At 34.9% G+C, this 27,762-nt stretch overlaps 3 protein-coding genes across 9 annotated transcripts; 1 reads left to right on the top strand and 2 right to left on the bottom strand.

The window, feature by feature from the left end:
- The first annotated feature begins 499 nt into the window (after positions 1–499).
- On the top strand, positions 500–4,713 carry LOC117930661 (pentatricopeptide repeat-containing protein At1g08610). Of its 2 annotated transcripts, none has more exons than XR_004653925.1 (3): positions 500–634; positions 1,916–3,918; positions 4,268–4,713. XR_004653925.1 is itself a non-coding variant. In XM_034851295.1 (3 exons), exon 3 carries the CDS (start codon positions 1,946–1,948, stop codon positions 3,713–3,715), a length of 1,770 nt encoding a protein of 589 aa, XP_034707186.1. In that variant the 5' UTR covers positions 500–634; positions 878–945; positions 1,916–1,945; the 3' UTR covers positions 3,716–4,161. The 2 variants fall into 2 exon arrangements, 1 of the variants encoding a protein (XP_034707186.1); XM_034851295.1 differs by lacking the exon at positions 4,268–4,713 and adding an exon at positions 878–945 and having other exon boundaries at positions 1,916–4,161.
- Positions 4,714–5,130: 417 nt separating this feature from the next.
- LOC117930660 (pentatricopeptide repeat-containing protein At3g04760, chloroplastic) lies at positions 5,131–7,795 on the bottom strand. Of its 2 annotated transcripts, XM_034851294.1 has the most exons (2): positions 7,640–7,795; positions 5,131–7,501 (listed from the first exon to the last, which is right to left on the bottom strand). In XM_034851294.1, exons 1-2 carry the CDS (start codon positions 7,684–7,686, stop codon positions 5,800–5,802), a joined length of 1,749 nt encoding a protein of 582 aa, XP_034707185.1. In that variant the 5' UTR covers positions 7,687–7,795; the 3' UTR covers positions 5,131–5,799. The 2 variants fall into 2 exon arrangements, with proteins under 2 accessions (XP_034707185.1, XP_034707184.1); XM_034851293.1 differs by having other exon boundaries at positions 5,131–7,749.
- A 3,564-nt stretch (positions 7,796–11,359) lies between these two features.
- On the bottom strand, positions 11,360–23,047 carry LOC117929467 (protein prenyltransferase alpha subunit repeat-containing protein 1). Of its 5 annotated transcripts, none has more exons than XM_034849746.1 (10): positions 22,819–23,047; positions 21,189–21,542; positions 19,795–19,905; positions 19,413–19,503; positions 18,391–18,459; positions 18,047–18,124; positions 13,472–13,564; positions 12,472–12,522; positions 11,925–12,161; positions 11,360–11,819 (listed from the first exon to the last, which is right to left on the bottom strand). In XM_034849746.1, exons 1-10 carry the CDS (start codon positions 22,887–22,889, stop codon positions 11,697–11,699), a joined length of 1,278 nt encoding a protein of 425 aa, XP_034705637.1. In that variant the 5' UTR covers positions 22,890–23,047; the 3' UTR covers positions 11,360–11,696. The 5 variants fall into 5 exon arrangements, with proteins under 5 accessions (XP_034705637.1, XP_034705641.1, XP_034705642.1 ...); XM_034849750.1 differs by having other exon boundaries at positions 21,189–21,511; positions 22,819–22,901; XM_034849751.1 differs by having other exon boundaries at positions 21,189–21,492; positions 22,819–22,899.
- Positions 23,048–27,762: the final 4,715 nt, after the last annotated feature.

The following is a 27,762-nucleotide window of genomic DNA, read 5'->3' as shown; positions in this document are numbered from 1 at the left end:
TAAATGCCTTGTAATTTAATTAAAAATTTTGAAATAAAAAATATTCATATCTATTTAATATTTATATAATTTTCTATGTTTATTATTTTAAAAATTAGTATGATATTTTACTTATATTAATGTCATATTTATCATTAGTATAAAAGTTTTGGAAAATAAACTCGTCTTTTGAAAAGATGAGTTTAATATAAAAATAATATAAGTGATCAAAATTATGATATTTTTGTATTTATCTTTTGGATGATTATTTTTTAATCATATTGTTTTAAAATAATATTAATTTTTAGAAAAAGAAGTACACCGACTACAATTGTGCACGTAAAAAAATCCCTGCGTGGGCGGTATTGAAAAATAAAGGAAGAAAGAAGGGAGGAGAAGTCGAGGGAGAGACGTTGCGACTGGCACCAGCGGCGCTAAGGGGCAATTTATTTTGAAGAGCATATTGAAAATTACCTAAAACATGAAGGACCTAGATGTAATATTGTGAAATTGGAACCCTAGTTATTAACGTCCATTGTTTAACAAATAACCAAACTTTGACACTCCTGCAGGGACGAAACCGAAGCTTAGCCAAAGGGAACTTGAATTAAGCTCTGTTTGTATGCTAAGAAAGTTGTGAGAAAAGAAAATCAAGGTTAGGATTGAAATGGTTACTGTTAGATAACAAATTACTTATCTTTTCTTTTTCTTTCTTGCTGTTTCTTTGAAACTGAGCAGAGGATTGTGGGTTTTTGTTCTTGTCTTCATTAACTGATATTAGGGTTTTGGGATTTTATTCTACTTCTAATTATATTTGCTCAAGTTTATTTATATAATCTGACATTTTGGAATAGTACTACTTTTTATTGGCTTTATGTTCATTTTTTTTTCCCTTTAGTTTTTGGCTCCTTTGGTTTTGTGTGCAAACGTTTCAAATTTGAAGCGGCTAAGACTCCGATACCGAAGGTTTTTAAGCTGATACTTTTCCTCTGAATTTTGTGTTCTGTCATTTTCAATATGTTGTGGAAATGTTCTGATTTGGATTTCGTGAAATGGGTTTTTGAATTTTTATGGGTTTCAGTCTGTATTATGTATAAATTTGCCCGTTCAACCAATGTAAATGTGAAGTGGAAATGGTTCTGACTTTAAAGTTATGATTTAGATGGATGGCAGAGATGGGAGAATTAGCCCTCTTAAAACGAATTCTCATCCAATTAATTCAAGTTTGAGTTGAAATTCCTATGGGTTTAAATTTTGTGAAATAGGCTTTGATTTTTTGGATTTCAGGGATTCGCAACTTCCAATAAATTTTATCCAATCACTTAAACTTGGGAGCAAAATGTGATTTGGATTTTCAATGTTTTTTATCCAATCATTTAAACTTGGGAGTACATGATTTTGATTTGAGTTGGGCTTGTTGAACTCTCTCTCTTCTCTCCCCTTTTGAGTTGAGACATTTTGTTCCTCATTTTTATTTTCTCCCTCATCCATCCTAGTTTGAATAATCAATTTAAATGTATGAATGTAATCTTGTGTGATGGATTCCTATTTTACTTATTTATTGGGTCTCAGGAGCAGCAAGATTGTTTTTAGAACAATTCAAGTTTTCCTTTTAGGAATTTGCAATTTGTTTCTGAGGTCTTTTATCTATATCTTCTGGTTCATCTCTTCTCAGTTCTTAAATTTTTTTACTTGTGATGTTATTAGCCTGGCTTTTGCATTTTGTCAACCATCTCTGCGTATATTTTGAATTGTTTGTTTATGGTTTTCATTCTCATAGAGAACATTAGTTGAAAGCTAAAGAATTTTCATTAAGTATTCTGAAGTTTAGATTTACGATTGGGATTAAAGAAATTGGGAATTTTTAGCTGTGCTTGCTTATGATTGAAAGAAAACTTGGGGTACTGAATATCTTATATCTGTCTGTAACTTGTAGGAGCTTATTCTGCTAAGCCAGTAGAGGGATATGGAGCTTACAGTTATTGCTCATAAATCCATAACCGAAGTTCCTTGTTTGCATGGATTCCAAACGGACCTCACTTCTGCTAGTGACTGCTGTTCTCCAGTGAAATCACAAGCATTTCACTTAAATTGTTCGGTCAACTGTAATTTCAAAACTCAGTCTTATCTACAATGGAAGGGAGATCATGTTTCAAGAAGAAATGCATTGTTGCTACGGTGTATGGGCCAAGAGAGAAGTGTTTGCATTGATAGAGTTAATGGGGAGGATCAAGAATGGAGCTCAGGAAGATATGCTTTTGGGGTTGAGAAGAAACTAAGAGAACAAATGAGTTCAAAGAAATATTCAAATTCTTCAAATTCTTCTTTAGATGGATCTTTTGTTGGAAATGATGAAGAAACCAACAATGAAATCCTTCAGAATTTGTGCAGCAAAGGGAAGTTAGTTAATGCATCAAGATTGATAGATGTGATGGCGCGTCGAAACCAAATTCCCTATTTCCCTTCATGCATAAACTTAATCAGGGGCCTAATTAAACTCGAATCTACAGAAAGAGCTACTAGGGTCCTAAAAATCATGGTAATGTCTGGTGGGATTCCAGATATTATTACATACAATATGTTGGTTGGAGGCCTCTGCAAGAAGGGACTATTAAAAACTGCCATTGAACTCTTGGATGAAATGAGCTTGAGTGGCTGCCCTCCTGATGCAATTACTTATAATACAATACTGCGCTGCATGTTTGATCATGGTGGTTTTGATCAGGCTATTGGATTTTGGAAGGACCAACTGAGAAAAGGTTGCCCTGCTTATTTGATCACCTACACAGTTCTCATTGAGCTAGTCTGCAAGCACTGTGGGACTGTCCGGGCAATGGAAGTATTGGAAGATATGGCGATTGAGGGCTGTTATCCTGATATTGTGACTTACAATTCTCTGGTTAACTATACTTGTAAACAGGGGAAATACGAAGATACTGCTTTAATCATATATAATCTGTTATCACATGGGATGGGGCCAAATACTGTAACTTACAACACTCTGCTCCATTCTCTTTGCACCCATGGATATTGGGATGAAGTAGATGAGATCCTCTTGATCATGAACATGACTTCCCAGCCTCCTACTGTTGTTACTTATAATATCTTGATCAATGGTTTGTGCAAGTATGGGCTTCTGGATCGTGCTATCAATTTCTTTGATCAAATGGTTTCCCATAACTGTTTGCCTGACATCATCACTTATAATACACTGCTGGCTGCTCTTTGTAAAGAGGGAATGGTAGATGACGCCTTGCATTTGCTTCACTCTCTAAATGATACCAGATGTTCTCCTGGTTTGATCACTTACAATATTGTGATTGATGGATTGGCTAAAAAGGGCTGTATGGAGAAAGCAATGGGATTATATGGTGAAATGATTGAGAGAGGGTTTGCTCCTGATGATATTACTCATCGTACACTGTTTTGGGGGCTTTTCAGGCTGGATTTAGTGGAGGACGCTTTGGTGATACTGAAGGAGATGAACAAGAGAAACCAGAGGATTAAAAATAGTGCTTTCAGGTTTGTGATCCATGGATTATGTAAAAAAAAGAAGGTGGATATTGCAATACAAGTTCTAGAAATGATGGTCTCAAGTCCATGCAAACCCAATGAGGAAATTTATTCTGCTATAATCAAAGGTGTAGGTGCTGCAGGAATGATAGAGGAAGCTAATCAGTTACACCAGAAGTTGACTGAATTGAAGGTTTTTAGAGAAGAAACCATGCCACATTAGTCAGAGTAGATGCTATACTTTAATGCTTTTCAACATTTCTGAGGGGCTTCTCATCAGCTTGTTGATCAGTTACAGTTGTACAGAATATTCCATCACAAGAAGTGGTTCCTCTCGTCCCTCTCTGGAGCTTTGATGCAGGCCAGATCCATTGAAACATTGGAAGGGCTGCTTGTTCATCACTGCATATGTTTCTGACACTCGAGGTAATAAGTTTAGGGTTTCTCCAGCTGGCTAGTTGAAATTGAGTGGTCTTGTTCTATGCTTGTTCTTACATCAATTTGGTGCTGCCCAGCATTTTTGCAGATTTAGAATTTTGAGAAGTTTTATGTAAACATTGCTCTTCTTTTGCTTTCTGAATTAAATATTCATTTGTTTCTCATGGCCATGATCCTTCCCTGACCATTTTCTATGGAATGGCTAGATATTAGGGCTCTGCTATTTGGTGATGGACTATGGTAGTTAAAAGTTCACTAGTTGATCTTGTCGCAATGTTAGTCCCTCTTTCATGGCAGTTATGTTCTTAACATTCACATCGCTAATTAAATGGCTCAGGTGAAATCTTCCAGCCAAATTTCAGTCTCTTGATATTTCCCAACCAAATTTCTGCCACTTGATATTTCTTATACTTGCTGGAACATCTGCATGGAACTGTTTGGAGAATGATGACTCAACTTTTTCTGGGTCATGCCCACCTTGGCAGATTTGTATGAAAAATAGACCAATGATGATCCTTATTTGTTACCACTCATTAGCCATTGGGATGTCTCCTGAAAAATCGTATCAGTTTAAACTGTATTTGGTAGCATTATCTTCTCTCTGAATAGTTGTTCCAGATGTGAGCATTTATGAAATAATTTTGTTTCATTTTTTTTTCAAAATATTTTTTGGGAGGATCTACCATGCCTGCAAATGGGCCGCTTTCTGGTGATTTATATTTGCCTTCACATTGCATGAACTGAAGATTAAATGAGAAAATGGACTGGGTCATCAGAGTGAGGATATTTTGGATGGTTTGTTCTACTACATTCCTTCTGATATAGTTCAATATTCTTGAACGAGCAGGTAGAAAGAATTTTCATGAATCAGAACCAATTTATCATGTTAATACTGTGTCTGAGGTGGGAAATTCCGGTTGGAGGCTAGAAACTTTTTTCTATTGTTATTCATTCACCACAAATCTCTTTAAGTTTTCCAACAAGTTCTGCACCTTTTGGGGTGTCTTAAAATAATGCTGCTAAAAGAGAATCAAATATTATACACAATTTCAGTAGTAATCTAGAGAAAGAACTTCGTTCCTAAATTTTCATCACTTCAAGGCCAACTTTGGCAGAATGGTATTGGTGACCTTTCTGATTGTACTCAATAAGGTTGGGAAGAGGGGACTGGGCAATAAGCTAGTAAGTACTTGTAGCTAATGGAAGAAAAACAGATGCAGATGGAATAAAGAAACTCAGTTTTGGCGAGTTTTGCCTTTGTATCAGTTATATATATTACATGGTTAATTTTGACCGGATGTGAGATTACAGATGCAGAAGCCTATGGGAGACAGCTTCTGCAGACTCTCCCATTAATACATGTTGAGAATTTCAGGAGCTAGTAAGATTACATCTTTTCTTCTCATGCATCTACTTGGGAATGGAAGATCTTCCCCTTCCATGTTGCAGAGAAGGAAGGAGAAGCAACATTGCGTCAGAATCTATCAGACATGTTAACCCATGAAGAAATGGAAGATTAATGCAACATCTTCAGCACAGCTAGATAACTTCTTTCTCCAACAGAGCTTCTGGATATTCAATGTTTCAGTCACTCAATGGAGCAGACAGTCTGTAATTTAGGATACCAAGACTTCGATGCTTTTCTTTTAATGCACTTGAACAATCCATACCTTGTTATCAAATCACCTCGTTCATGAAGATTAGATTTGGGCACCCCAAGCCTGAGTTACATGCCCCTTACAACTGTCTATCTGGGGAAGACATCATTGTATTTAAACAGAGGAATGACACAATATTCTGAATAGAGTTAAGACCAAATTCATAATAGCCTCCAAATGTTGGAAAATGTCCAGAGCAGATCATTGCATGCTACTTCTTGGTTTCTGAGTTACTTAGCTCTTTGTAAACATCAAGCATGGGAAAGGTCTTGTTCAAGCGTTTGAATGAATCTTGTGAAATGACATCCCTAGAAAAAAGGGAATTTGCCAACTCCATAGCTTCCGTTCTCCATCCTGCAAACCCAATCCCTTCAATCAATAAGATGTAAGTGGTTTCATTGGGTCGGCATCCCTTCTCAATCATTTCTGCAAACATCCCAATCGCATCATCAATTCTACGCACCTTGCACAACCCGAGAAGAACAATATTATAACTGATAACGGTAGGCCGGAAGCCACTTTGCTCCATGTCATCTAACAACCCAATGGCCTCTTCCACTAGTCCATCTCTGCACAGACATGATATGAGTGAGTTATAAGTAATCTCATCAGGGTCAATCCCTTTACTTATCATCGCTGGAACCATACCCAAAGCCCTGGATCTATCCCCACAGCTCCACAGTGCGCTGATCATTGTGTTGTAAGAGCTCACATTGGGAGGGCAACCCATTCCTCTGAGCTTATTGAAGATTTCCAAAGCCTGATTGGCGTTTCCATTCTTACACAAAGCAGCCAAGATTGTGTTGTAGTTCACAATGTCTGGCAAGCAACCATTAGATATCATATAATCCATGATCCCAATGGCCAAATCCAATCTTCCCTCTTTGCATAATGCAGATATCAGTGGGTCATAACTGTAAGTATCTGGAGTCAGTTCCTTTTCTATCATAACCTTCAATACGCTAATTGCCTCATCTATTCTACCAAAACGACAGAGAGAGCTAATGAAGATACTGTAAGTGACCTTGTTTGGCTCACAACCTCTGGAAAACATCTCGGCTACCAGCTTCTCCCCTTCATCCCACTTCCCCTGATTCAAGAAAGCACGTAACAGAATATTGTATGAGATCACATCAGGTTCGCAGCCCTTAGAAGTTAAGCTCGTAATCAACTCTGCGGCTCGTTCAACCATGCCCTCTTTGCACATTCCCCTGATAATTGCATTATAAGTATACATATCAGGAAGAAGCCCTCTCGCTAACATCTCCTCTAAAAGCTTCATTGCCTCATTAATCCCACCTTCAACAATGGTGGCCTCAATCAAAATTGTGTAAGTAATCACAGTTGGCATACAATTATCTAGCAACAACTGATCCAAGACCTTCAGAGCTAGCCCTAGCTTCCTTCTATTACAAAGACTCCCAATCATTATATTATATGTAACAATATCGGGCAAAAAACCACGAGCTTTCATCCGGTTCAACACTTGAGTTGCAGCCTCAATTCGATTCACCTTACAAAACCCACTAATCACTGCGTTATAAGCGAACACATCAGGTTCAGTATGTGACTCCAAAATTTCCATAACCCTAGAGGCCTTTTCGATGTTTTTGAAATTAAAGAACCCTTTAATGAGCTTTGTGCAAAGAATAACATCAGGAGTGTAACCCTTGTTCACCAGACACTCAAGAAAGTAGAGCGATTCATTGAATTTCCCAGCCTTGCAGGACCTATTGAGGAGTTTCATCAAATGGGTCTCCCTAAAATCATAAGATTGCAGATGGGCAGGCCTGGCCTCGGCAGAAACTCCAACCTTTGGAGAGTTTCTAGAGTTGTAACCATCATTAGGGTTAGGGTTTCTGCAAGTGACAATGGATGTGTGATGGGAATGTGAAGTGGGCTTCAATTGGGGACTGAAAGGAGGGCAATGAGGAAAGAAATCAGTGGAATATATAGTCATTAAGCTACCAGCGTTGTGTTGAGTAGGCATTCATGAATATAATGATAGAGATGATGTATACAGAAAGAGCTAGAGGGAAGGGAGAAAGTACCTGTGAATCGAAAATAAAGAGGAGAGGTTTGAAGTTATGGACACCATAATCTGACATAGAATCCCAGTGGATATCGATTCATATGTTGTAGATAAGGTCTAAGGGTGGTGCGAGGCTGAATGAATGTTCGGACCCAGAAAGAAAGCTCATGGGTCCAGTGGACTGCCACTCCGCATTCCACAATTTATATTCCTTTTTATCTCTAAAGTAACAAACATTTGTGTTGAAATGAGAAATGAATTGAGAAAATAGGCATGTTTCCAAACCCTTTTAAAGATACTTCTCATTTCGAAAACAGTTGTATCATGTTTTTTTCTAAGCAAAAGTTTGTTTAAAAATTTGAAATGTTAATACATTTTTTATATTTTTAAATATTTATTAAAAATAATTTGTATATGTAATGGGTTATCTCAATCATAAATTATATTTGTATAATAAATTTGTAAAATAATCCCAAAAAAATGAAAATAACTTAAAGTAATTAAAATAAGTTCTTATAAACTTAGTTTTTATACTGAGTGTTAGTCCAAAGGTTCTCCTAATTATGTTTTGATGATAACAAACCATGGTTAAATGATTAATTAGTTTGAATTATAAAGAATTTCAAATGTTAGTTTGGAAATTCATCAAATGACCCAATGGATGCAAAATTAAGATTTTTGAAAAACCTTTAATCATAGGAAACATATGTAAGATGAATGCATGAGTGCACTTAAGATTTTCGTATCTTTTCATGCATCTTTAAAAACTTAGTTTATGCATTAAAGTAACATTTCCATTTAAACTCGAGTTTTATCAAATGAACCTTAAGCAAATCATTTCAAAACTGACATATTCATTTACCTAAAGACCTTTTATAAGTGTTAGAAGAGAAAAAAACATAAAAAGATAGGTTTTCAGACAAAAAAAAAAATGAATCGGTCGAGGCAGTGGCTAATCGACTTAATCGGTTAAAGTACTGATCAACCGGTTACACTTTCCCAATCGAGGTTCGGTCAAGAGATGCAAAAAATCTTATCTCTTTTCCAGTGACCTTTCATTCTCGATCGAGGGATATTCCTTCTTGGTCAAGGACCGATTGAGGACTAACGATCACCTGCCATGCATTTATTGTCCAACGACTAGTCAATTGGTTGACCCCAAACTCGATCAGTCGATGCTGCTTTTTGGTATTTTTGGCTTCCGATGTTAGAAACCTATAAATTGAGAGTTTTATTTCATTTATGAGCAAGAGAATACTTGCATTTATTTGTTTACTTACTTGTTTTTGTCTTAAAAGCTTTTATTCTTTTTTTGGTGCATTAAATCTCAATTTGCATATTATTTAGTGCACATTTATGATTCATTCTAGTTTTGAGTTGTATTTGAGCCATTGTTGAGATAGGTTGAGAGATTCAAATTTGTTATTTGAGTGTTAGAAGTTTCAAGTGGGTAGAGACTTGAAGAGATTGTGTAAAGAGCCCATTAGAGTCAAAATCAAAGTGTAAAGGTGTTGGAAGTTTAGTAGAAGCTTCAAGTTTAGTGAAACCCTTACTTAGTTAGAAACTTGAGGAGAGTGGACATAGGCAAGGGGTGCCAAATCACTATAAATTCTGAGTTTGCTTCCTCTAACCCTATCTCTTTATATTTGTGCTTCTTTTGCTTGAATTTGTGGTGTTTGAAAAAGATTTTTTAAAATCCAATTCACTCGCCCTTTTGAGTATTTTTTCTATTAAGATTAACCTTTACTTTTTCATTGATTTTCTAGATAAACTTGTAAATTCTATGTTTTGAGTTATGGAATTTGTGAAGTCAATGAATTTTTAAAAATTTAAAAATTTTGTATAATTTGAAGGACATGTTTGAAAAGATTGATCATGAAGTTGAAACATAAAATTAGAATGAGAAATTCATTCTTTTTTTTTTTTGGTTTATTACTATATTTAATTTATTTATTAAAAATTAGTATAAGAATGCATTTTGACAATTTTTTTTAAAATTGTTTTTAGTAAAAATGTGTTTTTGACAATCATAGTTATTAACAACTATGATTGTTGTTAATTATGTAAACATGTTTAAAAGTTGTAACAACATATTGAACTCAGAGTTGATCGTTACAAAATCCTTCCTCCAATGAGGACTTTGCCTCATTGCTTTAACTGGGACCTAACAGACAATTTCAATGTTTGCAAACTTCCTCTTTATAGCCAAGATTAAAATGCCCAACCACAACCCCTTAATTGAGAATATAACGTTCTAGTCTAACCACTTTCTTTAAGCTCCTGCCACCTTCATCACCATCTGCCATTCTCAATGCTTTCAACTCTGTTTCTCTCTCCGCGCATGTCTTCAATTATCCCACTATGTGACTCAAATCATAATGAAGACATTATCCAAACCCAGATATGATATATGCATGCGAGATCTTACATATTATATTTGATTGACGAGTAATGGGTCAAAATAGTCTTTCGCTGAAACATAATGTTCAGAATGACCTATTTTTCAAACAATTGTTCAAAATAGCCCTTTTAGTCCATGTCAGCATACAAAGTAATTTTTTATTCTTTTTATTTTTAACTTTCCCAAACTTCCATCCGAGCTGCATTTTTTCTTTCCCAAGCTTCCATCCGCTCTCTTCCCAGCCCGTGCTCTATGTGTGGATTTTTCGTTAAAAACCCTAGCCCCACCAGTGGGCGACTGAGGGAGATGTTGGAGCTACAACTTCCATCCGAGCTGCTCTCTATTCCCAACCCGTGCTCATATTTCCTTAAAACGGATCCAGAAAACACAGAGAGCAAAAGAAAAGCAATTTTTTTGGTTTTCCTTGGGGGTTTTGCATGGAGATTTTCTCGGAAATCAAACGAGGCTGAATTTTCTCGAAAATCGAATGGGGCATGGATTTTCTCGAAAATCAAACAAGGATGAATATGGATTTTCTTGGGCCTCTTTGGTGCAACAATGAAGCCGCAGTTGCCAACTTCGGCTTCAACTAAAAAAAAAAAAATTTAATGACATAGTGCTACGTGGCACCAAAGAGGAGGTCATTTTGGACATTAGTTTCAAAAAGTGCCCAAATGCAATAATTGTTTTAAAAGATGGGCCATTTTGACCCATTATTCTTTGATTGACTCCAAAAGCCTGTACAAGTACACCTTGGGGTTCTATAATCTAAATCGGGTCACAGTCTACAAAACCCAGCTCCAAAATCAAGTATAGGAATAAAATCATGAACAGCTAGACTTCCTTTCTCATCAAATTGCCAGTTTCTGCCGTCTGCACATCTGAAAGGCTGCAATTGGGGCGCGGCTCACGCTACTGAATTTAGGAGGGATTGAGGTGTGGGGCCCCTTTTTTCTCAACCTTGGGCTTGCAGATTCCTAGAAATGAGAGCTGCAGCCAAAAAGTCCACTGCGTCTATGTATCGGGCCCCATCTCTCCCATTGGTGTCCATCAACTCATCCTCTTATCATCTGTTATAAACTTATAATCCCTTGTAGGTAATCATTGATTTTGCCGAATGCTTCAACCATTTATTCATCCATGTTTCATTATTTCATTGTATATCAAAGCATGATTGAAGAAGACTCTCATTACTTCTTGTTAAGTAAAGACTCAATCGATAACGTACCTTGTGATTTTGGTTTTCCCCAAATTCCTAATAACATTTTAACCCCATTGTACCTTGTGAAATAATTTTTACTTTCCAAGAAAATAATAAAATAAAATTAAAAAAAAAAAGAAGAGAAAATGCTATCACTAAAAATTTATTGAAATAAGAAATAGTTAGCATGACAAGGGGCACCCCATGAGAAAAGCTAATGAATGTCATCATTTCATAATTTGAACACATAATCTTCATTGGTTGACCTGGTGCTGGTTGTTACGGGGCAGACAGCACCTTGAGGTTTTGCGTCCCTATAGAGAATCTTAAAGGCTTGACCATGAAAGGTTACTCGGTTATCCAAAAAAAAAAATCTTCATTGGATACATTACACAACACATTTGGAGGAGAAATTAAGGGTAAGAGGCACTGAAAGAAAGGTTTAATTTGGTTTAATTTAACTCTCACACTAATTTAGATTATAGAATCCCAAAGGAAGCTCTTTTCTGGGCGATGCTTCTTCAGCAGTGTCTTCAGCTCTCCTCCTCTAATAAGCCGCTTATGTTGAAGCTCAATCCCTTCACACTCGTACATTTGCTAAAGCACATGAAACAATTATGTCAAGAACCCACTATAATAGTCTAATTATTTGTTCCTTTAAATGGTAAGGAGGCTATGGAAATTGAAGACATTCTTTTTTACCTTTGTCAACCACAATATGTATGTTGCAGAAAACACTGCTTGTGTTTCCACATCTTCAAAGTCATCACTTGGAATTGCCAAGCAGGAGTGAACGAATTGAATTTCATTATCCAAAAAGTTAGAAATATCATGATTAGCATCAGTTTTGAGCTCAGTATGGCAGGAGAGATCACCAACATCTGTTGCAAAATGCTTTATCCAACACAGGGAGAGGAAGCGGCGATGAAGCCAGAGACCCTGTAAAAGATGATGATCTCGCTATATTGTAATGCTGGCAAACCATTTTTTTAAATAAATGAAAACGAAATCAAGAGCCACTTAGGTTAGTGACTTCAGTAAAACCACATAAAAAATAACAAAGTTGAGGGGCCACTCTCCTTCATTTTCAAGAATTGCATTCAAACACATTATCAATATGGTTGAACTAATACAATGCTGCAAATATGATATGGAGCAAGGATGAATTTCCTTTTTCATCTCATATTTAGATAGCACATGGATGTAAAATAATATACACACAAAAAACATGAATACTCAAACCATTTACCTCTCTACCAATGTAACGCTCTATCAACATTTTGTTCCAGTCAAGCTCCTCCTGTGGTATACACATTGCAAGATATTACTGAAAGAAACTTCAATAGTTAAATATGTAGTACAAACATGAAGTGGCATGACTATAAACTAGAAACCACCAGCACAAATCAATAAATAGGAATTTTTTACTGTGGATAAAAATGGACTTTTCCTCTGTATTTTGCTAAACATTTGTAGTAAAGACAAACTGTTCCTCTAAAGAAAATAAATGTTAGCACGGCACAGACTTTTACATCTTTTGCTTTAATTAGAATGTACAGTTGTAATGGAAAATAGAGTTATTGCATATGTAACTTTGGAAGTGAATTATATAGCACTATTTAGCTCCAACAACAGCTATGGCAGGTGTATGTGGTAAATCAGAGAGAGGAGAGGGAGAGGGAGATGGAGAGGTAGAGGTATTCTGCAAATTTCAGAACCCCTTATTTCATCCAGAGGCAGTGTGGTAAATCAAAATTAGACAATTTAAAACAGACAAATGGATGATGTAAAGCACATTTGACAATTTAAGAAATGGGAAGTTGTAGTACCAATAATAAACAATTCCACTGCCAAGAAAATGGAAAACACATACATGCAAAGCATACACCAAGAAAGTAAAAATTACATCATAAAGGGTAAAAAGTCCAAATTACTGCATAAGTAGAGCCGGTTGGGAACTGAGAGCTTTAATTTTACTGAAGGGCAACTCTTTGTCAAAATTCTCCTATTTCCTTTTTCTACAAATGCCATGTAGATGATTATTCCATCAACCATTAGAAGTGTGGCCAAACAAAGGTACATAATGCATATTTATGGTTGAGCAGAAAGAAGAAGGTTTCACTTTGAAAGAATGCTGCTATTTAACTGCATTCACACACAAAAGAATGCACATATGGAGCAAGCTTTCTCGCAGAAACTGCAGACAAAAGGGTAACAATTTTTAGATCCAAAGGACACCAGAATTATACCTTCCACACTCGATAAATTTCAATATTATAACCAGAGGATGCATTTGGATCTTGTTTATAGCAGGAGCATTCTAAAATTCTGAGCATTAGCCGCTGCAAATCCAAAGAAATTAAGATTGTGAGGGATTAGGTATTTCAGCAATCATTTAAGATACATATTAAGATTATTTTACTCTATGATTACTTCAAAAATCATAATCCATGCATAATTCAAACTTTAAGCATTATTTTCTCTTTTGAAGAATCTTATGTTCTTACATGGCTGTATTTTAATAATTTTGAGGACAAAACATTACAAAGGTTGATACAGTTAATTCCCCTCACCCTCTCCCACCACAACACCAACAAAGCCTGCAACCCTCCAACCCAACCAATCAAGAAATACATACAATAACTATGTGGTGAAAGAAAAACTTTTGGAGAACCATAGTTCAAACTTTAAGCTTTTTTTTCCTTGTTGTGAACTCGCGTTTTTCACGTGGGTCCCAACTTGATGACGAGACTCCTTTTTATTTGAAAATGCCTTTTATTTTAGAAAAAAAAATTGTGAAGTTAATCAAAACCCCAAATGACTCCTAAAATGGAAAATAAGGTAGTGGTTGCAAACCAAGTTGAGTTACTTATCGGGAAGACATAAAGACACCCCTCTAAGTTCTAGTTCAACTTGATCTCAACTAATGAATTTGGGAAAATTGATTTTCAACTAATTAAATCATAGACACTTCATTGAAAATTGCATACAAGACAAGCTTTCCCATAAAAGCATGGTGGATCATATAAGCAATTGGATGGAACAATGGAACTAATTCACCTAACCTGATTTCCATGAATGGCACATAAATGATTTAAGCATTCTTCTCCAAAGTTTCTCATGGTGAAAACATTTCCAAGTAAAGCGCTTGAGTGCCCTCTCAAGGCACTTGAGCACCCCCCAACAGTGTTCAATCAAGGTCATTGAAGCTAATAAAATGGCCCTACAGCATTTTCTTCCTTTTGATTGATTGTTTTGCTTCAAAATCCTTGTTTTATTCCTGATTTGAATAAACCTCGAAGTTTTTAAAATCAAAGTTATTGAAACTTGCTTCTAGGTTTGAAAATCAAGTCCTACCCTTACCATCCTTCACGTTTTTTTTTTTTTTTTTTTTTGATTGGAAACCATCCTTCACATTTTGGCCATGAAGTTTTAGAAAAGTCAAGAATCAAGGATCTTCCAACTTCTGTAAACAAAAGTTCATGGCTTTAATCCAGGTTCTCTGAGTCTGAATAATGGGAGATCATATCTTCACCTTTAATTCCCAACTCTAAAAAAGACATGTTACCTTCTCTCAACCATATTCCATGATTTTCTTATAGGCACAAAAAAATCTGATTCTCCATTGATTTTTTCAGTTAATGCATGAAATTGTCTAGTTATCATCCACGTAAAATCAGATTAGCCAAATCCGGTCCAATATTAACTCCACTTGTGACACAGGATTTATACTTTGAACATCAAATGACATAAAACAAGGGAGAAAATGAATGTAATTGAATTGCAGAAGGGTAAATGATATACTGGTGATAAAGATGAAGATATCTCTCTTAATTTGATAATTCTGAGATGGCTGATCCATGTGTGGCAGCCCTTGTCGTTTGGTTCCTCTTTGGATTTCCCTTTCCCCTTGTCTCCTGTTCCCTTCTTTCTTTCTCCATTCTTCCTTTCCCTTGAATGTCCCAGTCCTAGTGAAGGCCCTCTCTGTGTCTCTCTCCCAAAAAATTCAGAACATGCTCAAAGAGTCTCAAGGAGATCCTTTTCAAAATTCTTCAATTTTTCTTTTATACTCCATCCCCTCTTTTATTCCTAGGCACCAATCAAATTTAAAATGCAAAAACCTCTTCCCTTTTTCTCATCGATTACATCTCAATTTCCCTTAATCTTTTCTTTATTTCCCCTTTCAAAGTTTCTTTTCTCCAGAAAATGCTTCAAAATTTCAAAAAACTCTCTCCTTGTCTTCCACCAATAAGAAAGTTCCTTTCTCTAATATCCTCTTTCTCTCTCTTCCAAATCTTAGAATTTTACGCCCCCCCAATTTGCAGCCCCAAGCCAAGGCATTCCATTCCCATTCAACTCATTCCTTTCCTTTCCCTAATATCTTCCCATTCAACTCATTCCCTTCCTTTTCCATCGCTCCTCTTCTTCTTCTTCTTTTGGCATGAATGGGCCTATACTGTATTGGGTTAGGGCAAATTTGGAGGTCTAAACCTATTTTGAAGAATCTTACTCTTACATTCTTATTTAGCTGAATTCTTATCACTTTCTTCTTTTTCTTTTGGCATGAATGGGCCTATATTTTATTGGGTTAGGGCAAATTTGGAGGTCTACACCTGTTTTGAAGAATCTTACATTCTTATTTAGCGGAATTCTATTTATTTATTTATTTATTTTTTCTTATAAGTAAAACGTGTGTTGTATTAAAGAAAAGGTATACACAACGTATACATATACAAAAACCAATAGGGGCGATAACACAACCGCTCCCTACGGGGAACCTAACCAATCCACAAATTCTATCAAAGAAGTAATGTTATCCCCCATGTACACTCTAAATCAATCCCAAAATAGGTACAAAAAAGAACTTTTAAAAGATTGATTTAAGCATTCCTTATCCTCAAAAGCCCTCCTATTTCATTCCGTCCAAATGGAACAAAAAATGCAAAGAGGAGCAACTTTCCAAGCCTTTTTCCTTTTCTTGACAATCGGGACACCATTCCAACTTAGAAGCACCCCCCTCACCGAAGAATGCATCACCCACTGAATGTGAAAAAGAGCACAAACCAGCTGCCACAGTGTACTTGCTTTCAAACAATGCAAAAGTAAATGATCTCCCGTTTCCTCTTCAACCTTGCATATGTAGCACCTATTTGGCATCTTCCACCCCCTCCGTCTAAGTTGATCCTGTGTCTTAGCCCAAGTTGTCTCCCAAGCAAAAAAGCTAGCTCTAACAGGGGCCCAAGAATTCCACACTGTGTCGTAAAGGAAAGGCTCTACTCTTCTACTTGCTAGAGAGGAGTAAAAGGACCGAATTGAAAAATCACCATCCTTAGTCTCCAACCAAACCATGGTATCAAAAGTACCCGAACCAATGGAGTAGCTATGCAACCTCCCGAATAAGGCATCAACCTCCTCTAATTCCCAATCATTGAATTGTCTAATAAACCTCGGTCCCCAACTACCCCCATCCCAAACATCTACCACCCAAGCATCCTTAAAGGAAGCCATAGCATAAAGACCCAGGAAATCATCCCTCAAAGACATATCCCCACACCATCTATCTTTCCAGAATTTTACCCAATTCCCCGAGCCAACTTGAAACCTTGTTTTATCTTTGAAGACCTCCCACCCATTTCTAATTGACTTCCATACTCCTACACCATACCTCCCTCTCACCTCCTTAGTGCACTAGTCCCCCTCCTGCATTCCATACTTACCAACAATTACCTGTTTCCAAAAAGGGTTCCTTTCCTTCACAAATCTCTCAAGACCATTTAGCCAAGAGAGCCTTATTGAAGAGATGAAGGCTTTTAAAACCCAATCCCCCATTATGCTTCTCCAAACAAACAATCGACCAATTAATCAAATAAGGCTTTTTCTCCAACTCCCCTCCTCCCCATAAGAAATCTCTTCGAATTTTTTCCAATCTGGCCGCCATTCTTTTAGGGATAACAAAAAGGGACATAAAGTATATGGACAAACTAGATAAAGTGCTCTTAATCAATGTCTGTCTTCCACCTTTTGACAAATATTGTCTTTTCCACGAAGCAAGCCTTTTTTGGAACCGTTCCTCCACACCTTCCCATACCCTACTAGACTTGTAAGGAGCACCCAAGGGGAGGCCTAAGTAAGTGGATGGAAGAGAACTCGCCTTACACCCTAAAACCTTAGCAAGCTCCTCCAAATTTGGAACCTCCCCAACAGGAATCAATTCACTTTTCTCCAAATTAATCTTAAGACCCCAGCATGTCTCGAACCACATAAAAACCCAGCTCAAATACTCCAAGTTCTCCTTACTTGCATCACAAAAAATGAGAGTATCATCTGCAAAGAACAAATGAGATACCACTACCCCCACAACATTCCTCTCTTTAACTCGGAAACCCTCAATAAAACCACCATCCTTTGCCCTTGAGATCAAACAGGACAAAAATTACAAAGATTGCTAAGTTAATTCCCCTCTTCTCCCACCACCTGCACACCAATAGTGATCACCAACTCTCCACCTTAACTAAATAAGCAATACATGCATAAAGGCTAACTACTGCAATCATAGGCACATTAATTTTGTGAATGCATCTTCAACAAGGTGCCTAAGACAAGATAAGTTCATATAACGACCATATATAATGCTGCAAATGATTAAAACTTGCTTTTTAAATATATATATATAGTTTTTTTAAATTTATACAAGATAAAATTAAACATTTTATTTTCTTTTTTCTTTTCTCCTCCTTGCTTTTAGGAATATAACATTAATATGTTAATATCAGGTTTGGATGCCTAAAAGGAAACTCATGAAAAATGTTCAAAGGGTAACTCACTCTACGATAATGAAAACAACAATTATCAGCAACGTGCAACCCAGCCCAACTTCTAGATTTATCGAGCTCATGTAGAACCTGAAGGCAAATATTTAGATCCATTTAGTGCACAAGAACAACATTAGGAAATTCAGACAAGAATTTCCAAGATTAGTACATTCCACAGCACAATAGCTGTTCAGAACCAGACTAATTAATAAATGGTATAATTTTGCTGGTGGAAGCAGAGGATCTTAAAGCTCAGATAAGAAATTATTATCTAATCAGTACTTGATTTACTGGCCCTGAAATAACAACGCGAAGCTCATTGACCATTTGTATAGTGGAAGATTTTCAAATCTAACCTGCTCTCCTGTCATGTGGAATACCAACCAGCAACGATGATTCCATGCACGGTAATTCATTTTTGATTTCTGCAAAGAAAGGAGAAACAAATTCACTTTGGGAACTGGTTACGCTAATCTTTATCATCTATGTGTAGTGGATAAATTGAAATGCAGTATGCCAAAAGTTATGAAGAACCATGAAAAGTTCAAAAATAAAAAATCAGAAAGTCCAATTTGTTAGGGGCATCAACAAACAAAAATTATAAATAGCTCCTTAAATAATCCAAGACATTCAAGTTTCCTTTGGTCTTTACAATAAGTAAATCCAGAAAATCATACTCCAACATTACTTTACATTGACTTTTTCAATGACAACCTAGAGAAACAATTTGATTCATTCCAAGTTAGGACTTAATAGTAGGTGATGCCCCTGCTGCATTTGTCTCTGAACTATCTAACTTAAGAGGCACAAGCTAGCTAAACCTAAGAAGCCTGGTATACACACACTGAACTTGGAACATATTCTATTCTCTATCCGTGAATGTGTCCAATTCAGTAAATTTATTTCTCATGCAAATTTCATCATCTCAAATGAACTAGGCAATATGTAGTGATTACATGACCTGAAAAAGGAAATCCACAGCAATGGTAAAACTCAAATATAATAAAACACCAGTTTGCCAGGAGCATAATAAAACTCAAACACCAGTCCAGTTCTTGTGGGAAATTTTTATGATTTGTGATCCATGTAAATGTTTTTTGGAAATGATATTAACTTCCTTTAGGACATCCAAAAATTTTCTTCTGCAAATTCCAGATTCAAGTCTCCATTTAGAAAGAGAAATATAAAACCCAAGAAATACATAAATGATGCCAGAAGCAGGACAAGAAAAAGAAGTTAACAAAATTTCTGGGAGAAAAATGGCATCCTTGTAAGAAACAACAGGAAAACCAAAATACAACAAATTGTATGATGAATTATTTTTACAATGAAGAGTTATTGAACCTTAGTTATTTAATTTCCTGAACTGAAATTAAACCTCGGCTATTTTTTCCACCAGCTCAGATTCTTTTCCCAAAACTTCTTGCAGATATGTGTAGTTTCCAGCAATCATCTTGATCACCCACCGTCTGTCAACAATTGGTACATGGGTGAGAATGAGTTTATTTCTTACAACCCTAACTACAAGAAAATTAACCATTAGAAAGGATATCAATATAACTTATAAAACAATCAGGATACTTAATTCGACAAATGAAACCACACACATCATCAAATGCATCTGATTAAGAACAAGAAAGATGGGTCCATTTTCTCATAATCAACATTGTATCTGCATGTCACTGGTGGTACCCTTAACAACATGTGTAATCAGTACTTAGCATAAGATAACAGTACAGAAGGCTTGATAAAATATCTACCTATGGCTCCAAGCTTGTTCACTTTTTGGTGAGTATGAAAGAACCAATGCTGACAAGAGGAATTCATACATAAACATTGAAAGGTCTTGCCTCTTTGATAAAACAAGCTTCCTGGATCAGATAAACAAGATACAACTAAGTGTCACAATCAGTACAAGTAATAGATCAACGAAGTAGAGTGAAATGTGTCTCCAAGCAGTGCCTGGATCAGGCCCAGGTAGGTTGTGGTCTCAATTCCTGCGTGGTCAACCTATATTGTTAAGATGGAGGCCTAAAACTCTCCATAGGGCAGCCATTTGAATACTAATTCCAATACTGTACCGAAGTTCCATCTGAAGCTATGCCACAAAGTCACTCCTATTTAAGCAATTTTTGTTGTGTCAAACACACCAAAAATTATGCATGTCAATTTTCATTTGAAAGAAGTTTCCAAAGCCATCTGCAGCTCATTTTAATACCAAGAGTCTGCATCAGATGTTTCCTATCATAGTCAAACACCAACCCATGACATTTTCCTCTCTATACAGTTCCTAAGTTAATCAATTATAGCGCATGGGAAAAAAGGACCAAATTTACATGATTACTATTGTAGGAAATGATTGATGTATAAAAGTTCCCGCATCTGTATAAATTGAAAAATTAAGAAAGGAACTGAAGGAGCATTGACTACAAAAGAAGCAGTGAAGTAGACTGAAATCTACTAAAACAGACTGCTATCAGCTTTCAGTCAAGCCAAGCGGTAATCAGTATTGGGTAAGCAATGAGAGAGAGAGAGAGAGAGAGAGAGAGATTGGGGGGGGGGGGGGGGGAGAGATAGAAAGAAAGAAATAAAGAAAACAAGAACCAGTATGAACTAGCAGGTTTTACTGTCTGCAGATGAACCTATAACATTTACGAAAGAGAACATTTTCCATTTCTCAGATTCTTGTTATTGGCCACTTGAGCTTATAGAATCTGCAACATGGTGAAATATTTCTAATTCTTAATGGTCCCATTTCCAATTACAAAGAAAGAAAAAGGATCAATCATAAATAACAAAATGATCATATGGTACTATAAACCACAACATTCTATAGAATAAACAGCTGCCATGACTAAATCAAAATTCTAAAACAGCATATGTTATTATCAGAAAGTTTAACATTGCTTCCACTTGTAATGAACAGATATAAAGCATTACTAGACGAATGAAAAGATAATTTTGGACCAAAAAACAAAAGGGGAAGGATGTTTTGGAGAAAGAATTACTTTCTGGAAGAGACAATGTCATACAAGCACTCAAAGACTTTCTTTGTCAATCTTCTATTAAATGAAATCAGCACCATACAGATAATTGAGAAGAAAATGACACAGACGCGTCCGCATGGGCCAAATATGTGAAGGGGGAAATCTACCTGGAATTCCATGCAGTGCCAAAGTCACTACTTAGCAACAAAAGAGCCCTGCTGTGCTTCATGACGTCGCTTTCAAGATGACATGAAATATTTTCATCCCCAGATTTTTCTTCCTTTACAGATGGGTTGCCATGAGCTTTATATTGTGCAATTGCTGTCATAAATGCATTTTTAGCCGCTCTGTACAATGGAAGAAGAATATCCATTGAAATGCCTAACTTATGATCTCTATTCCAAAAACTTGAGATTCCATCTTCCAATTGCAGCAAGTGATGGTTGGATGAGGGCAGGACCCCACCTGCCTCTTCATTCAGAATGAAAAACTGGGATGGGTGAATAAACCCTACTTCATCACTAGAAGAAAATTAAGCAAATAAGACGATTTTCTATGGAAGAACTCATTTTTAGAATCTATAAATTCCAAATTCCATATATATATATAAATGAGACATTGATGATATGAACACACATGAAACATACAGACTTCAGAAAATTTCCACTCATAAAGTGTCCACTTGATACACTTCCCGTATTATATTTTTAAAGTCAGAAAATAATACTAATTTTAAATAAGATATCAGAACTTTATATGTTTACATTGAAAATGTAATGGTTTTAAAATCTGTTTAAAAAAAAATTAAAGTATCAAAAAAATTTTACTACCTTCTTAAGTGATTTTTAAAGATGTAAGATAAATCTATACTTTTTGTATAAGAATTACTACTTTTTGTATAGAGTTTATTACTATATTCTACTTTTAGAAACAAAAAATAAGCAGTGTATCCAAATGGACACTAACATGCATTTTTCCCACCAGGAATTTGAAGACAAAACCATGAGGAAGTTTAAGTTGAAATGAAAGAAGAGGCTATATTTTTAAAGAAAAGGATTTATGTATCACAAGTAGTATCAAAATCAAAAACATAACAGGAAACATCTTCCATAGCATTATGGAGAACCAAAAGAACAAAAAAAAAAAAAAAAATAGAATTACCTGGCTTAACAGTTTCAGTATTTTAAAAATTATAAAAGATGCAGCAAATTGTAAAAATAAGTTCACATATCCACCATTGTTCAAGAAAGATCACAATTGATACGATCCCACGTTCTGAATTCACAAAGCATGAAAAAGGCAAATCCCAAAATTTAGCTACAAAACCACCCACAGTAACACTAAATTTATGTGGATAGGTCTTATTGATTTTGCACTATATTTTAAGTAATTGACAGTCCAAGAACAGAAATGACACAAAAAATACAAACTGTTACATCTGGGCTTTGTTCGGTTCTCGGAAAGAATAAGGGGAAGCAAATGAAAATGCTGAAAATTAATGCTGAAGAAATTCCTTTTCTCCGACTATTTCAGCATTTCCCCCTCCTTCCCTTCCGAGACACAAAGAGAGCCTTTTTAGTATCACTAAGAAAAACAGAGGCATAAGCTTGATACGAATTCTTCTCTAATTAATTTAGCATTTCCCTTTCTTCCTTCCTTCCCCACTCTTCCAACATTCAAATAGACCCAGAGGGAAAAAAATGCCGGAAAATATCCCAAAACCCTTCAGAATTCTTCTAAAATTATAAATTCCGTTCAAACAAACACGGAAGAAAAATTAAGAAAAAGAAAACTTACATCAGAGGATCAGATTCCAAAATATGCTCCAATTGGTTCAACAGATCCACACCCTTTTCTCCTTCTGTCATCTTTTGTTCTACAGTTGCCCAAAAGAAGACAATAGCCGGTGGCCAGAGACGTGGTTGCAAATTGCAATCGAGATGAGGGCGATTTGCAGCGGTATTAACTGGAGACAGTGGATTCGTCGATTGTGCTATGGCTGGATTTCTGAATTTCTCATTTTAAATGAATAATGTAATGATAATTTTGCAAAAGTGGAATCTAATATTATAATAAAATCACTTTATAGCTTAAAAATAGTTATAATAAAAATATGAATATTAATTTTTAATAAAGCTATAAATAATAATATTATATTTAAAATAGAGAGTTAATTTCATTTGCATCCCATTAGGATTTAGCTAAATATACTTAATCCTGCTAATTTGAAATTTCGTTAAATATATTCTTTAATATTTAATGAAATTTCAAGTAAATGAAAATTAAGTGTATGTAGCCAAATCTTAGAGGAAACAAATAAAATTAACTTAAAAATAAATAAAATTCATTTATGCTAAATGCATAAATAAACTCATTTTTTTTATTACCTAAGTACATATTTATTATCTAATTACCGATGAGGTTATTTGAGGCCACTTTCTATCAGGGTACAATTTGGGCAAGTTGACTAGGTTGATGATGGCTAATCCAACCCCAATTAAGAAACAATAACTCAAACTTAACCCAACCATACCTTTAACTTAAGACGTTCAACCAAAGCTCAATTCAACTTCATTTTTCTAAATTCGAGTTGAATTCGAGTTAGACTATAAATGATTGGGTTAGATTCAGATTATATAATTCAAAATTCATTTATAATATTTTTTTTAAAAATCTATCTATTTATATAAAATTTTAAATAGTAAATAGGATACAAATTTTAAGATAGAAAAAAACAAATAAACATAAAGTTATATATTTTTCTTTAAAAAATGAAAGATATATAATATAATATAATTTGATATATATATTTTTTTAAAAGTATTATTATATGGAATAATATACGTTATAAATAATATAAAGACATTAAATCGGTTTAGTTCAGGTTGTTTGAACTTTGACTCAAGTCCAACTCAAATTGAATTCAAATTAAAAAAAAAATTAACCCAAGTCTAACTCTAATATTGAAAATGATTGTTCAAGCATGCTCAAGCATCGAGTTAGGCTTGGATTGGATAGAGCCAACCCGAATAATTTATTTATAAATTTATATTTGTTTTCTATTTAATTAACAAGAAATTTTGTGCAGCGGCCATCCCATGTCGCATATCACGCCCAGGATTTTGCTTAAGAAGTATTTCCACATCAGATTCATAAAGGTACAAGCTAGAAAATTTAATAAGGAACCACCATCGTGGTACAGCTCGTCTACTGCTGACGTGGCGATAATGCTCCGATTTAATAGCTATTTTACCGAAAAATCTCTGTAATATGAGCAGATCGCCGATTTGTCGACGATAATTAAGGAAAAAATTGTTCCGTATATTGCCTCGGGTTGATGATATATTCCAATGTTTTCGTCCATGGTCATCACTCTCGTTTAGCTATTTTATAAATGATATAACACCATTATTAAGACTTTTTTTTTTTTTTTCAAAAAGTTGAATTCTTGGCACATGTTTTATAAATGACTTATTGATTGGTCATTTGAATTGAACAAGGCTTAAGTTTCATTTATAAAAATGTTAATTATAATCAAATTCTCTAAATCAAAATGTTAACTTAGATTTCACTATAATTAAGTTTTATTTATAAAGAACGCGATTAGGATAAAGTTCTTAATTAAAATATTTATCTGAAATGAAATAAAGCTAAGTTTGTTTATAAACCATTTAATTAGAATTAATTTCTATAAATCAAAATGTTACTTGGATTTAACTATGATTAAATTTCATCTATAAGGAATTAACTTGGATTTAACTATAATTAAGTACTCAATCAAAATACTTTTTTGGACTTATATAATTAAGTTTTATTTACAAGGAACATAATTAGATTAAATTTTCTAAATCAAAATGTTTACTAATGTTTAAGCACAATTAAAACATGTACATTTAATAAATAAATAAAAAAATTAGATCCAAATGCTAAAAGACATGCATTTGGTTTTGGATGTTCCTAGGTCCTTCTCCACTTGATGAAGGGATATAAAATATCGAGTATCTTTCATCATATGACTCTTTATTTTATTCTTAACATGTGTGTAGAATGAATATGCACCTTGATGGAGAAAGGGCGACTATGGTTTTCTTTAAAATAGAAGAGAATGAATAAATGGATGAATGCTACCCCTAAACCCTAAGAGGGTTTCTGTAGCCTCTTGTGTGGACTTAAGTAACTTAGCCCTATTGGGGATTGAGTTCTAGAAAGAATGACATGATGTAATAGATAGAGATTCATTTATGAATTCATTTATTTATGTTTCTTGGTTTCCCTTCACACTTTACATTACTTGCATTGTATATGACTTAGGTGTATTAAGAGTTGCATAAAAGATCCAAATAATGGATTCCTTATAGATTGATGAGTAGTCCATAGTTGGTTCATATTTTTGGGCAATCTATCTTAGACTATATTGCATTACCTTCTAATTTGAAAGATGACTTGTCTTGGCCATTAGAATGGTCTTTCTGTGGTGAGTGCATTAATGTATGTAATGCACAATAGGTAAGACCAACGTTGAATCATAAAGTAAGATTATCAGTTGTCATGATTCACCAAGATTTTATACTATATTGACTTTCAACCTTGAGAGGATATTGAACTTGTACCAAAGTCAATAGGAGACTATGATCTATGGGTGAAACTCTAAGATGATCATATTTTTTTATGGATTAGGTCACTATTGATAGAGGCATCATGATATCTTATGGGATTGAGATAATGTATCCTCTTAGGTGATTCAAAGGACATGTGATCTAAAAGATTATGACCATAACATTTTCTTTAGTGAAAATTTGATATGTACTCTTTGGAGGTAGAGTATTTGATCACATAATAAGTGAGATTTGTAAATCAAGGATTGGAGAAATAATCTTGATAGGTGATAACACTACCTTGTTAGATTATGGACACTAGTTCATAAGGAGTCTGCATGCAATGAATAATAGGTCATGGACCCGAGCTTCATCTCGTTGTTATTTATATAGTGTATTGGAGTGCAACTGATTCCTTTTAGTGTAATGTTGAATCAACTTCAAAATTGGATTATGAGGAAGCTGGTATTCCTATGGATTCCAATGGTCTTTGCTTTGAGCTCATATACCATGATGTCATAGTTTATGAGGGTTGAATTGACTTTATGTCATGGTTTATGAGAGTTGGATTGTCTTTAGGTTCACTATTGTGATAAGGGTGTTTTGGTAATTATGTAAGGTTGCATAGGAGATAGTGAACAAGGTCTTTAGATTGGGTTTAGTTGGCCATTTGTGGTTAATTAATCAATTAGGACCCGTTTTGGGCTAAATTAAGTGACCTAAGCCTTTGTGGGTTCAAGTAACTTAAGCTTAATAGGAAAGCCTTATAAATACCCCTTAGGGTTAGGGTTTCCAGGGTTTTTTGGATAGTCATCTTCCACCTCTAGAAAGAAAGAGAGAGAGTCAAGGCATTCACCTTTTCAAAGCCCACATTTTGGAGTGTCAAGATTGTGGTTTGAGTCATTAGGTGGAAGATCTTGGGTGAAAAAAAACTCCTGACTCTTCAAGCTTCATTTTCACCATGTGGAATCGATTTGAGAACATCCAAATCTGAGGTAAAGTTTTCTAATGCTTTCAATATAGATCCTAGAATATGAAAAATGCATTTTTTTTTTTTTTTTGCTTCTGTTGCATAGGATCTAGAGACTCAAGGTAGATTACATGTACTTATTCGATCTAGGGTTTTGGAACGAAGAGGTCCAGAGTTCCTTACAAGGCCCACAATGGGCTTAGGCCACTTAATATAATCTATTAGATCATAATTAATTAATTAACCTCAATGAGCTCTAATTAATTAATTAACCTATCTAGAAAATCCCAAATAAATAATTATAAGTTTTTGTATAACCTTACATTTTTATCAAAATGCCCTTATGCACATAAATGATTAGTTAAACCCACGTTCACTTAAATCTCTGTGCAAAAAAAATATATATAAAAAAATAAAAAATTGAGCTAAAGCAAAGATGACCATGAGCCATAAAAAATATTGACTCCATTATAATCCAATTTCTAAGTTGAGTCAACATTCCACTAAAGAGAAACAACTGCACTTTAGTACCATATGATATTACTATAGACCATTCATTTTGTCCCTTTAGCACCTAACTTGATTAAGTACTCCACAGTAGTTCTTGGAGCCCATTTCTTGCTCATATGGCTTACCTGTTTGAGCTATTTTGGATACTAGGTACACTTTTATGACAACTTGCTTAGACATATTTAGGCCCATTAGGCACACCTGACCTGTCTAGGTGCACCTAGTCTGCTTAGGCTTGCCCCAACACCCCTAAGTCATTTGCATGGTTGATGTTGCTTACATGGCTTGCATGGCTTATGTAGCTTGCATGATTTTTTTTTTTTTTATGAATGTGTCACATACTTATGTTTATTTATTTATTTGTTTGCTTTCTTATTTACTTTTTTTAATAATTGTTTATTTATGTTATTATCACCCTGAGGATTGTTTTTGTTTTTTTGTATTATTGCTTCTATTATTATTATTATTATTATTATTATTATTATTATTGTCATTATTAATATTATTATTATTGTTTGTACTATTATTGTCACAACCCAGATTTTGGGCTACCCAGAACTTGACCCATGACTCTAAGTCAAATGTTTGACCTTAAGGGTTTCTCCTAGTCCAAGCTGGCAATCAACCAAAACACCTAGAATTTTTTTTTTTTTTTCTAAAAATAAT

This window comes from Vitis riparia, chromosome 14, assembly GCF_004353265.1.
Source record: "Vitis riparia cultivar Riparia Gloire de Montpellier isolate 1030 chromosome 14, EGFV_Vit.rip_1.0, whole genome shotgun sequence".
Taxonomy (NCBI): Eukaryota; Viridiplantae; Streptophyta; class Magnoliopsida; order Vitales; family Vitaceae; genus Vitis; species Vitis riparia.
Note: the sequence above shows the minus strand (reverse complement) of the source record. Positions and strands in the feature narration are given on the sequence as shown.

Coding starts and splice junctions, on each gene's coding strand:
- LOC117929467 (XM_034849746.1), bottom strand. CDS start 22,889: ATGACAGAAGGAGAAAAGGGTGTGGATCTGTTGAACCAATTGGAGCAT. Junction 18,460..19,412: donor TGGTGGAAAAAATAGCCGAG/GTTTAATTTCAG, acceptor CTTTCTTTGCAG/AAATCAAAAATGAATTACCG. Junction 13,565..18,046: donor GTTGTTTTCATTATCGTAGA/GTGAGTTACCCT, acceptor TTGGATTTGCAG/CGGCTAATGCTCAGAATTTT.
- LOC117930660 (XM_034851293.1), bottom strand. CDS start 7,578: ATGCCTACTCAACACAACGCTGGTAGCTTAATGACTATATATTCCACT.
- LOC117930661 (XM_034851295.1), top strand. CDS start 1,946: ATGGAGCTTACAGTTATTGCTCATAAATCCATAACCGAAGTTCCTTGT.